This window comes from Neopelma chrysocephalum, unplaced genomic scaffold (assembly GCF_003984885.1).
Source record: "Neopelma chrysocephalum unplaced genomic scaffold, ASM398488v2 Primary Assembly neopelma1_59, whole genome shotgun sequence".
Classification (NCBI taxonomy): domain Eukaryota; kingdom Metazoa; phylum Chordata; class Aves; order Passeriformes; family Pipridae; genus Neopelma; species Neopelma chrysocephalum.
Window position 1 is genome coordinate 28,332,685 of NW_020897714.1, and position 11,748 is coordinate 28,344,432.

The 11,748-nt window shown below is 43.0% G+C and overlaps 1 protein-coding gene across 1 annotated transcript in view; it reads right to left on the reverse strand.

Annotated features, from left to right (window-relative positions):
• NINJ2 (ninjurin 2) overlaps positions 1-9,852 on the reverse strand; it is a 47,348-nt gene extending 37,496 nt beyond the window's left edge. The window contains exon 1 of the mRNA XM_027680861.1: positions 9,742-9,852. Within this exon, the coding sequence (XP_027536662.1) occupies positions 9,742-9,768 (27 nt within the window). The 5' untranslated portion in view covers positions 9,769-9,852. The remainder of the gene's footprint in view (positions 1-9,741) is intronic.
• Between the last annotated feature and the right edge of the window lie 1,896 nt (positions 9,853-11,748).

Consider the following 11,748-nt stretch of genomic DNA (forward strand, 5'->3'; position numbering starts at 1 on the left):
TTAACTTTTTTTATTTCAATAGGTAACTCTTGCCTGCAAGATCTGTGTAGCTGCACCTGTGTATGAGTTTTCTCCCTCTAAGTCCATTGCACCCTGGCTCCTCATGTGAGAAGGAGGTAAGAGGGGCTTTTGTTGCACTGGTGGACTTTGCCCATCCCTCTCTGGATGTGAATAGGCCAGCATTATTTCACAAGTGCTAAATCCACTCACAATGGTTTTAAATGGTTGAGCTGCTGAGCCAGCTGAACAGCAAACACCAGAGGGGAAACCACATTTCGTGAGCGCTTCAGATTCCTTCAGACTGTATGTGGAGCCATTAAGAGCAAAGTAAAAGCCCTTTGACACAACTCCCTTCGGCAACCTTTTCACAACCACAAGCCAAAAATGGGGGCTGGCTAAGGAATTGGTCCAGAGTCAGCTCCCAAGAATCCAGTACATGAAGATGAAGATGGAGTTCAAGTCTGTTTCTGTTCAAAGAAAACAGTAGCATATTATATTTTCTTGTAGCATATTATTCCTTTGCTGGATGTCTCTCTGATCAATATGGATTTTCAGTCAAGGTATCACCATAGGCAAAAGATAAAAAAACCCCACTGGGTGCTTATGTTATGCAGGAATAGTTTTTATTGTATTTGTATTTGATAGTTGTTCTCCTTATTTTTTGCAAGTAAGAAGAACCCAGATTGTATATCTCACGGTCTTCTGATAATCACAGGATAACTAGATCTTCAGCTAACATAACTAGCCAAGAAATATTCGAGAATCCAAGCAATTATCCCATTGCAATAAGATGGGTGAAGGCCTGTCTAAAGGAGCTGCTATTTCTGTCTCTGTCCAGACATATTCCCTAAACAAGTTCTTTCACAATGATCTGGGTTAGCTTAGACACTCAGTAATGGAGGTTTCCTAGCCCAGACGGTCTTGATAGAGTGATTACTTTGAGCAGTTGCATTGAGGCAGTAACAATAATTGATGGTGGTCATGAGGACAAACCTCCCTGCTTCAGCTTCAGTCAGCAAAAAATGTGTGGCCACAGCTTGAAATCACACAGGGACATGCAGGAACATTTCATCTTGATTCAGCCAGAAGGAGGTGCAAAGTTCAAGTTGAAGAGTTGCATCAAGAGCCTCTATGGTCATTCTGAGTCAGAATTTGTGTGTAACGTGGTTTAGCTTGTTTCACTTTGGCTTTGGGGTTTGTGTCCTACACCAAGGTGGTTGAGGATGACTCTGGCTCCACCAAGAAAGAGGTGCAAACACAGCTGTGTGCCTAAACTCTTCAAAGTGTGTCAAAATTTGTTCCCAAATTGATGCTGAAGTTAACATTCAGCAGGGAAGGAATTGTGTGTAGTCTCTTATTGACAGCTTCAGTTAATGCTCTTCTTTACATTTTGTGAAGTAACAGAGTGGTCTCTGATGACTAAATCAATCTTAAATGGTTTCTTCAAAATATAATGGATTAAGAATCAATCCACCCATCCAGAGATGCTCAGTCCTTCCTTCCTGCTTCTGTCACTTTCTACCTGTGTGTTCTTGGGTACATCAGTGGCCATTTAGCTGTCTCTGCCTTGATTTAATATCTGTAAAATAGGCAGGAAAACACCTCTTGCTCTACGTAGAGATTGTGAAATTAAATTCACTGATATTTATAACATGCTTGGAGAACTAGGGGCAGCAGAACTTGGTTCTCGCACAAGTCCTGGTAGAGTATTGCTGTGCTGTTATTTTCTGCAGAAACATTCCTTTAGTACAACATAGGCTACAGAATAATGCTTGACTGCCCTTTGGCTCTTCTTAGATTGGTAGGAGCAGTTATTTTTTTCACATAGTGAAGGTCTGTGGTGAATTTGGGCCTTTTTTAAAATCTCACAAAATATTTTTTGGAGATACGTGACTGCAAGAGAAAACTCCAGCAAATAAGAATAAATACTAGGGGGAAAATAAAGAAAAAAAAAAAGCCTGAACAATCCACAAGCCAGTACATCATCTCATTTTCTTGTTCTCATTTCTCTAAACCTGCCAGCAGGATTCCCCGAGAATTTCCAGCATTCGCTGAACCTTGACCCAAGCAGGTTCACGAGAAATTTCTTCCCCAAGGGTTATTTTGGCTAGAAAGTTCTAAGATCCTGAGTATAATGGTTTTCACAGCTGTAATTACAGAGTCACATATCTGATTCGTGTAATTTGACAAGGAATTATAGCTTGCCTAGTTCAAAGGAGTGTGTCAAGGTGTATGGTAACTGGTGATGTGAATCTTGCAGCATCTGCACATGGGCTCTTCCCTCATTCTGGTGCCCAATTCAAATGTCTCTTGTGTGTTTACATACCTGAGGCAGTCTAGATTACAGTAGTAGAGCTCATTTCTTGTATTGCCTTTTCTCAGAAGCAGTTTTATAAACATTTTACTCACAAGCCAAGGATGGGGAAATGGCAGTGAAAATGTCCATTTGCCCTTTTGTACTTGGAGAAGCTCACACTTCTGTGTGTGGTTACTGTATGCCTGCAGCACTGCCCATTTTTGGTTCTCAGAAGAGAAACATAACACATTATTACATATTTTACAGGAAGAGCTGAGAAATGGTGACTTGGACTGAAGGCTTCCATTTTTAGTGGAAGCCAAATGAGCGGAGATGCTGTACCTGTGTGTCAGCTGAGGGCGGAGAGAAGCAGGTGCATGGTTCAGCTCTCAACCACAGGCTGGAATGAAGCTGAGGGGGGGGACTACTTGTCAAAAGATGCAAAAATCGATTTAGGTGTGGTTTAACAGGTATTTCATGTTGCAGAGGACTCCCATTCACAAAGATGTGTCGGTGGGAGGTTTTACTGTTGGCCAGCCAGAAGAACAGTGTGTTGCCATGACCTAACCAGATTTATGATTACTCATTAAAATCCACTCCTTGTGCTCTCAAATCCACAAGGTGCGAGTGAGATGTATCTGTATCTCAATGTGTGAAACAGGTGCACGGCAAGACATGGTGCCCCTGAAGGTTGTGGCTGAGGAGGAGGTGATGGAACAAGGGAAGTCCTGCTGGTGGCCGATGAGCAGGCCAGGCCAAGCTGGTGGTGAGGCACAGGGGCAGCAGGAGGGTTGTTACAGGATGGTTTGGTGTGGCTACTGGCTGACCTTGTCCTTCAAACAGGGTGTAGCCATGCTGACTTGCTGTCATTCTCGATGGGGCATGAGCGACCCCTCAACCCCTTGTGCTGCACAGGCACCATCCTGTCACCTTGGTCCTGTGCCACGTCACCCCCTTCCCTCCCACACAGGGAGACCCTAAGCCTCCTGGGCCTTGCTCCCAGCTGTGACCTGAGCTCTGGCTGTGCTGTGGTTATCAGACATGTCCAGTGTACAACGTAGGACCGGGCTCCTTCCCTCAGAAAGACACTGATACTTGTCTTTTACTGCCCCTCAATGAGGTGGAGTGTGAGGGACCAGCTCAACCACTGGTGTAAGGATGCTGATTTTCATGGACTAACTCCAAGAGTATATTTAACTCCACATGTGCCTCACTTTACCCAGATACCTTAAAACCTGGGGTTCAGTTCCTCGAGATGAAAAATTCTATCCCCATATTTGGAAAGGGTATGAGTGAACACTCACTCTAAGTGGGAAAGGAACGTATAGGGGAGAGGAGAAATGCCACATCTGACTATACAAAGGATTGATTAGCACTGGCTGTAAGAAACAGTCTGCTTCTTCTCAGCATGCTGTGGTCACACTTGTCTGTCTTCTCCTGTGAGTGCTGCTGGTTTCTGGGAGCAGCACAGGTAATGCTACACAGACTTACAAGTCCCTGCAGCTGGGAGAGAAAAGCATAGGATCACTCTTGCTCCTAAATGTGAGAACCTATTTCACACCTGTCTTTTGACCATCTAGGGCACAGCGAATCTCTCTGCCCAAGCCTCTAGGTAACCCTGTGAAGGCTTTATTCTGAAGTAGCAGCCTGAAATCTTGCAGTGGGAGCAATCATTGTTACTGTTAGGGCCTTTCCTGCTTCTACTGGTTACACCCAGATTTGGGATTACTGATCTGAAGTGAGGGGTGGCTGCCACTGAGAGATTCTGTTGCCTCTACATGCTCTCACAACCATGAAGTCCTAGTCATTGGCATGGTCTGATCTTCCCAGGAACCACTGCAGGACAGCAAACCAGAACATTAACTCTGCCAAAAAGTGATTAGTTTTCTTCAGGCTTAGGTCTCTGAACCAGCTTTACCAGGGTCAAGTGAATACCACAGGTGGAGCGTACCCCTGGGAGTGGGGAGTGGATTCCTATTTGAAAGGCTGTAGTAACTGAGTTAGTTGAGTTAAAAACAAACTAAAAAAAGTGAGATAAGCTCCTCAGACTCTTGATGACTGAGTTGTATTACATATCATACGGGGTGTCACAGGAATGGATTTTTCTGAAGCATTTTAGACTTTTTTCCTGAAAGGCTCTTTCTCTCTCTTGGTGTAGACTATCCCAGCCCAAATTGCAGAACCCAAATAACTCTATTGAAGCCCACTGGGGCAGGGACATTGCTTCGCTGGTCATATGAGACTGCCATCATTCTAGGAAATTACTGAAGGAGAGTAGAGGTCCTAGAGCACTAGAAAGTATGAGCTAGCTGTTGCTGCAAAAACAGGCAAATACATGCCCAAATCAGGAACTTGGACAGTGCATCACAGCCTTGAGGCACAAGTTAAAGCCACAAAAAAAACCCCGAAAATCTGAAAGTCTAACCCAGTTGTGAACACACTCCTCGTATCCCCTCGTCAGGTCTACACTGAAAGTGGGATGTGGGAGATGGAATTTACAGTGGTAAGGGGAACTTTCCAACTGTTTTATGGGCATTTTGGAAAAGTCCGCACTGTTACGTCTGAAGCTAACTCTATTTATCTGCCTGTCTGAAATCTGCCTGCTGTAGATCAGGTCAAAAACTGAGAACTGGAAGTAAACTATGCAATTATTTAAAATCTTTTTTCCTTTCAAGTTGCTTGCAAACTTCTCTTTATTTCCACAGATGTATTTTCCATTCAAGGTATTCACCAAGCAGCTTCTGCCAAAAAATTTCAGTGTAGGGTCTGTTTTCCGGAATGATTATTTTAGCTGTTTACTCTTTTTACTTTTGAAGTATGAATGATTCCCTAAATGGTGAGGTATTACTTCTGCTTCTTATCCCAGAGGATTGTAAATTTTTTTTTATGCAAAGAGTAAGAAACTATAAAAAGAAAGACACAACGTACAATATATAGCCTCTTTTGCAATATGAATATGGATGACATTTCATCCGGCGCACATCCCTTACAGCCGTTTATACAGAACATAACACCCATTCATGAATAAGAAAACATAAAAATATAAACCTGATAAAACTGTAGAACCACTTAATATCAGCCTCAATCTTTGCTCTGTTCTGCAATATTCATCTGGGGCTCTGACAGACTTAGCTGTGGCAATATGTGTGAGTGTTACTGAGTTCAGCTGTCCACAGACTTTCCCCTGGTTACTGCTGCTGTGGTGGGAGTGGTGGAGCAGATGTTGTCTCAGTCGCTCCCATTCAAAATCTGGCACGTTGGCTTAAATCACCAATGAAACAGGGTTGTGTTAAGATGCCAGATCATGAACTGCAGCAGCTGAGGTACACAGCTAAACAGATTTAACAGGTCTTTTGCTGCTGAAAAGAACCATCCTCTGTGGCTCCCTCCTCCTCTCACCCCCACTGCAAATTTCTATAGATGGGCTGGAGGCAAGAGTCAGTGGGAATAGTAGCATAAAGGAATGTAGATAAATCAGCCAGAGTGTTTCTATCAATGCCATAATTCTAATTTATAAACCTTTGTTTCCCGAAGTAAAAGGAAAGTGGTGATGGGATCTTGTTGCGTTGCTTTATTTGTTTCTATCTCAAAAGTATTTTTCTGATCCCAGCTATCTCAGGATGTACTCTCTAGTATCTCGTCTGCTGGTGTCTGCCTGGCTTCTCATCAACGGCAGGTGTTTAATAGAGGAAGGTGAAAGTTTCACTTAGAAGCCACAGATAGAGATGTCTGGTGAGAAAAATGCATCATTCAAATTAATTAATGTCAAAGTTTCATCTTTTAATAGGTAAATTACTATTTTTAATTAAAATAGTTTCATTCCAGTTTACATATTTTCTTAGCACTTGACTGGCTGGCACAGATCTGGTGAGGCTGCTCTACAGCCCTGTGGCTTTTTTTCCATTTCAGCACAATTTCCTTTTAGCATCTCTCTGTGCACACTTTGAGGTTTTACTGGTCTTCCTAGAAGTCAGAATGGGAAAAAAGACCTCTTTGAAACACACAGAACAAGAGAATTTTTGTAAGGGGGAAAGGGGATTAATGGGAGATACCTCTTGCTGCTAAGAAGCAGTCCTGGGTCTCATTTTTGGAGAGCTGGTGTATAACTTCTCTAATGCAAATACCACTTGTAGTCTGGTCAGCAATTGTGCCATTGCCTTTAGGGAACTGAAAAGCATATTTATTTTTATCCTGCTATTGGCTTATGGGATTTGAAGGTACCTTTTTTAGCTTGCATAACTGTAAATATTGTTACTGGACCTCCTGACCTCTTCTCAATGCTTGCTCCAATATTTGACCTTCTAACCTGCTCCAGGAGATGGCAAATTCCACAGGCTGATGTCACGCTGGATGAGGGAGTGTCTCCTGTTACAGAGGCTTTCAATTTTGCTGAGTGAGCTCCTGTTCTCATGCTTCAGAATAAGCAAAAATTGTTGGGGACTGATCAGTCCTCCTAAGAGCCCTCTCAAATCTTGATTGCCTTTTCTAGCTCTCTCCTGCATAAGGCCAGAGGTTTACATTGTTTTAATTCTATAGTTACCTGTCTAGCCAGGCCACGTAAATGCTGTATAAGAAATGCTTGTAGGTACTCTGCAGCTACTTCAGGCGCAGGACCCTTTCCCTATAAACAAAAATTCCTAGTTCTGTATTGGATCATAGTTAACTTTCGTGACTGTTCCTGCTACTCCATCCAGGAGCTCCTTGAGGAGGAGTGAGTCATATGTTACCCCCCCAGAGCATGCAGCGCACATTCCCACAGCTGGAAACTTCCGAGAAGACACCTGCTCTGCATTCACTGCTCAGAACAGGGACTCAAAAGAGGCTTTTAAATGTACCTTCAACTGAAAAGCTTTTTTTTTTCTCTGCTGCTGATCACTCCTCCCCTCACCTCTCACTGGTCAAGTCACATCATTGCCAGGACCCTCTGCTTGTCTCAGCTCTGTGTCACAAATCCTGATTCAGACCCTGCCAACTATACCAGTTTGTCATGAATGGGTGATTTAGATCCCTTAACGAGTCACCATCAGAGATATTTGTGAGAGTGGTTTGAATATGATGTTGTAAAAGTGTGACTTAGCAAAGTTCAGTGGCGAGGTTCACTCTGCTATTGGGCAGCACAGTCATTTGAACAATGATTCAAAACTACCAAGGCACAAGTCAAAGTTACCGAGAAAAAAATCAAGGTTACCAAGGCACATATCAAACTTTCCATACTACAAGATTATGTGCAATATCAATCACTTACCAAAGATATGCTGTTGGTAAAAGGTTTCTCTGCTTTGAGGAGCAAACTTGAGAGTCGTCAGAGTGCAAGGGGAGGTCACTGCCATGCAGTCAGGCTGCTTAACCAGCAGCTCAAAGAAGGCTCACTCAGGCTGTCTTATTTATGGAATAAAGTGGCTGGCTTGTAGTCAAATTACATGTGATAGTAAAGGTATGCATGAGACTCCTTGTACCCACAACTTTCTTTGTTCCTTGATAAATGAGTCTTGGAAAAGCCACCTGCTATTCATGTGTTAATCGCATGATTGGTGTTCCAAGATCATATGCATCAATGCTCACTGGGTCAACTCTGCTTCTTTGTGGGTTTTCAGAAAGCAGATTGAAACCAGATGAGTCCTTGGTCCATTTACAGCTTATTCCTTCACATCCTTCAGAGCCTGAACCAAACTGCTGTTAGTTTGGTTAAGGGGTTGCATCCATCATATGTGACACAGTATGTAAGACTCTTTCCCTCCCCTACTAGCACTGTGTATTATAAGCATGTGAGGATCTGTGTGCATTCACCTACATTTTGTACTGCCTGGTGGCTTCCCTGTAAGGTGTCACAAAGGAAATTTTTGTAGCATGGTTATTCTTGTGGCAACCTGAGTAGAGGTGGATGGAAATACTTCACACCTTCCTGTTCTAGAAACAGATAGGTATCCTCTTTTCAGTTTTGCAACCCAAGGAACCTTTGACTTCCTGGACTTACTTATTTGAGTATCGCAAAGACTGAAGACACTGAGGATCACTTTTGGCTTGTTGCTTAACCTCAAGACAGGTTGAAAGACAAAAACCTAAACCCCAGATTCTTCAGAAGTTTACGAGAATTTTAATCAGCGAAGCTGATTTTTTCATCTATGGAACCTGGATTTCAAATCCACAATAGACCTGAAACTTTCCATTGGGTGTGTGGTTTAATATACAAGGAGTTAATTTGACTTTTTATTCAGCATAGTTTTCTTGATCTCTTTGCCCTTTGCCCCCAGTTCCTGGCTTGCTGATTTCTATATTTTCCCCCTTATTGTTTAGTGCTAGGAAAGACTAAACTCTCTCAATCCTAAATAGAATACATGTTTACCAACTGTCACAGCTACTTGTGCATCTTCCTCACTTATCGTGTCTCTTATTGAGCATAGTTTTCCCAGGTCTTCAAAAACTGCTCTGCACCTCACATTCAGTGGAGATACATTCTGCAGATTTGGGGAGTCTCAGTCCTTCCTTCTAGTTAAGGATAATTGTCCTGATTATTTCCAAGGACACAAATCTTTCCATTTTAATTGCTTTGACACGGGCCGAAGAAATAAAAATTATGACCCCAGACAGAATTGCCCACTGTCAAGTCTAAGGATGGCTGAGACCATTCCAGACAGAAAAATTGGCTGCAAAATTTGGACCCTGATGCCAGCCTATTCAGGGCTGGAAGCTGTGCCCTAGGCAATGCTTTGTATTCTTCCCTTCTCCACAGTTGTCTGAAGTGCAGATCTAGACTTGAACTTCTGAGGTTTGATGGGTGTTTGTGATCTGGGCTTTTGATTCCATTTCATCTCTAACAGTTCCTTTTTTCCAAACCCTTGGGTAGTTGCCCTTTATGAGAACACATGCTGAGCTCAAGAAACACCCTTCTTAAAAAACACAAACACTCAGAATAGGAAGACAGAGAACTGAAAGAGCTTCACCAAGAAGTTGTGTTTCTCTATAAACCCTACATAGGAAATCCTGGCCTCTGCACTCCCTCAGTATTTGCTGTATTTATTTCTTTTCCTCCTCTCCAGATTGAGAGCACTTTCTGCCAAACAGAGAAAGGCTTTGTGAGATGAGGAGCAGATCAGATTTTTGCAGCTTGTAGAGTATGTGCTGCCTCCTTCTGAGAGCTGAAGGCTAATTTCTTTCCCTGCTGCCCCTCCTTCCCCAAAAAACATCTCTTTTTAGTAATATCCCCCTTCTTACCCTCATTTCTTTTTGAAAAAGACTTATAACTGCTCTTGGCAGAACGCAACAGAGATCCTGCCACTAGTTTTTCTTCAAAGGGGAACAGCAGAAAAAAGCAGAACTGAGTTTTCAAGGGAAATTGGCTGTCAAAGCTGAGGAGCAAATGACAGGAGTGGTGCATATTTCCCCCAGACTGGGGGTCTTCCCTCCCGCATCTCCCTCCCATGGGTATTGCCCCAAGATGGACTCACTTGAACGTTCTCCCCTTCCGAGGCCATCCTTTTGCCCCAGGTCTCTTCCTCTGCAGACGGAGCAGGGAGTGGAGCACTCTGTGCTCCCGGAGACTCTCTCCCCACTGGACCAGGACGCGCAGCTGCTGGAACAGACCTGCTATTCATCTGCCGGCGGCCGGCCGCCCGCCTTGGCATGGCTGGGGGGCGAGAGCGGGGGTGGCACACCAATTCTTCATTGTCCAGGCGGCCCGCGGAACAAGCACCCCTCTTAGACTTTCCATGACAGTTGTGTTCATTACACGTCTGTGCTACCTCTGCGAGCCCAGCTGAGCCCCATGAGCTCACTTGGGCAGGGACATGGTGATGCAGCCAGTGTACCAAGAGGTTCCTGGCATGGGCTCTGCAGCCACAGCGGTGATCCCAATCTCTCCCTCTCCTGCCAGCGCACAGCGGAGCGTACGGATGGAAAACTAAGGGATGAAGAGATGAGGTCCACAAAGTTGTGCCTGCTTTCTGCTGCTGCCGCAGCAAAGATACCGTTAGATCTCAGAGAAAGTTTGCACTCCACTCTTTTTACAGTCCCTTTTTCTCATTTTTCTCCCCAGCCAAAACGCCCTTCCTTTACCCTCCCCAACACTTTTTTTTTTTAGTTGAATTTGATATGTCTGGTCTCAGCTGAAATTGAATCTTGCTTTTTGCTGAAGTTGAAAACAACTATAAATGACGCTGGAATGGAAACATGTGCAGCCAGAATCAAGTCACATTGTAGAAAAATATGTTGCTATTATTGTTAGGTGTATACCTCAGGCAGAAAAATCTGAAATAATCCTCTAGATTTTAGAGAAACTGCTATTCCATACTACCTGCAGATCAGGTGGCCATGTCTGGCTTTTGAAGGAGAATTTCTGTAGTTACGGTAGCATAGAAAATTTATGGTAAGTAATATATTCTGTTTAAACAGTTCAGCCAAATGCATGTTCTAATACTCCAGCCTGCCTAAAAGTGCTGACAAGTCTGTCAGTAGACAATCCTGTTGCATTGATGCTTCCCAGCAAAAGGCCTCATTTTGCAGTGAAAATATCAGTGCTTAGTTCTACAAGTTCATTTCAAAGCACTGATGAATTTAGGCTCTCTGCCTCTCTGCATTCCTGTTAAACAGCTTTTTTTTTTTAACTTACAGATGAAGCAGTGAGATATGTTTGGGGACTGGGCTAGCAGTATGCAGGAAAACAGGGCTAGGATACAGCTCATTTCATCCTTAGGATTTGACCTAAGGCTGAAAGCCAATCAGCCAATGAGGCTGATTCTACAAACAAAAGCCACCATCAAGGTCCCTAATTTTGAATGAAAATTAAGATCCCTGTGTCTTGTTGTCACTGAAGTGAGTGTTTGAATTCTACAGGGAAGTGGAGGTGAGTGGAAAGAGGCTACTCATTGCTGCTCTTCTGCACCTGTTGGCTTTTACCTTTTTTTTTTTTTAAGGAGCATTTAACCCAAAATGCAGCCATCTGCTGCTCTTGTTGACTTGCTCTCCTGATGGGAACTCTCTGTGAGTATACTATTGCACAGATGTTAATGTAGATAATTACCTGTTTCTATTTACATTTTTTTAGTCTATAAAAAGATGTTATGGTTGATCAATTTGTAAATTGTTTATTAATAGATAATTTACACTGGGTGGGTGGCCACTGTGTTTGTTGAGGCACTCCTGGGAGTTAAAAGGACTTCATGTTGTGCAGGTCCTTTGTGAACAGGCTTCCAGCAAACAACCCATGAAGGCTGGTCAAAGTTTTTTGAGTTTCTATATGTGACATAAGCATAAAAACAGCTACAAAATATTTTCTAGTGATCAGACAGGAATGAAGTATCTATGACTTTATTTAGCAGATAAATAAATATCACCAGTGCACAAATTTCAGACAGGACTGCATGATAAAGAACAATGTGCCTTTTTAAAATCTGTTTTTCTTCTTTGTATATCTATATGCTATGGTAGGAACTTTATTTTCTTTTTAACATACTCTC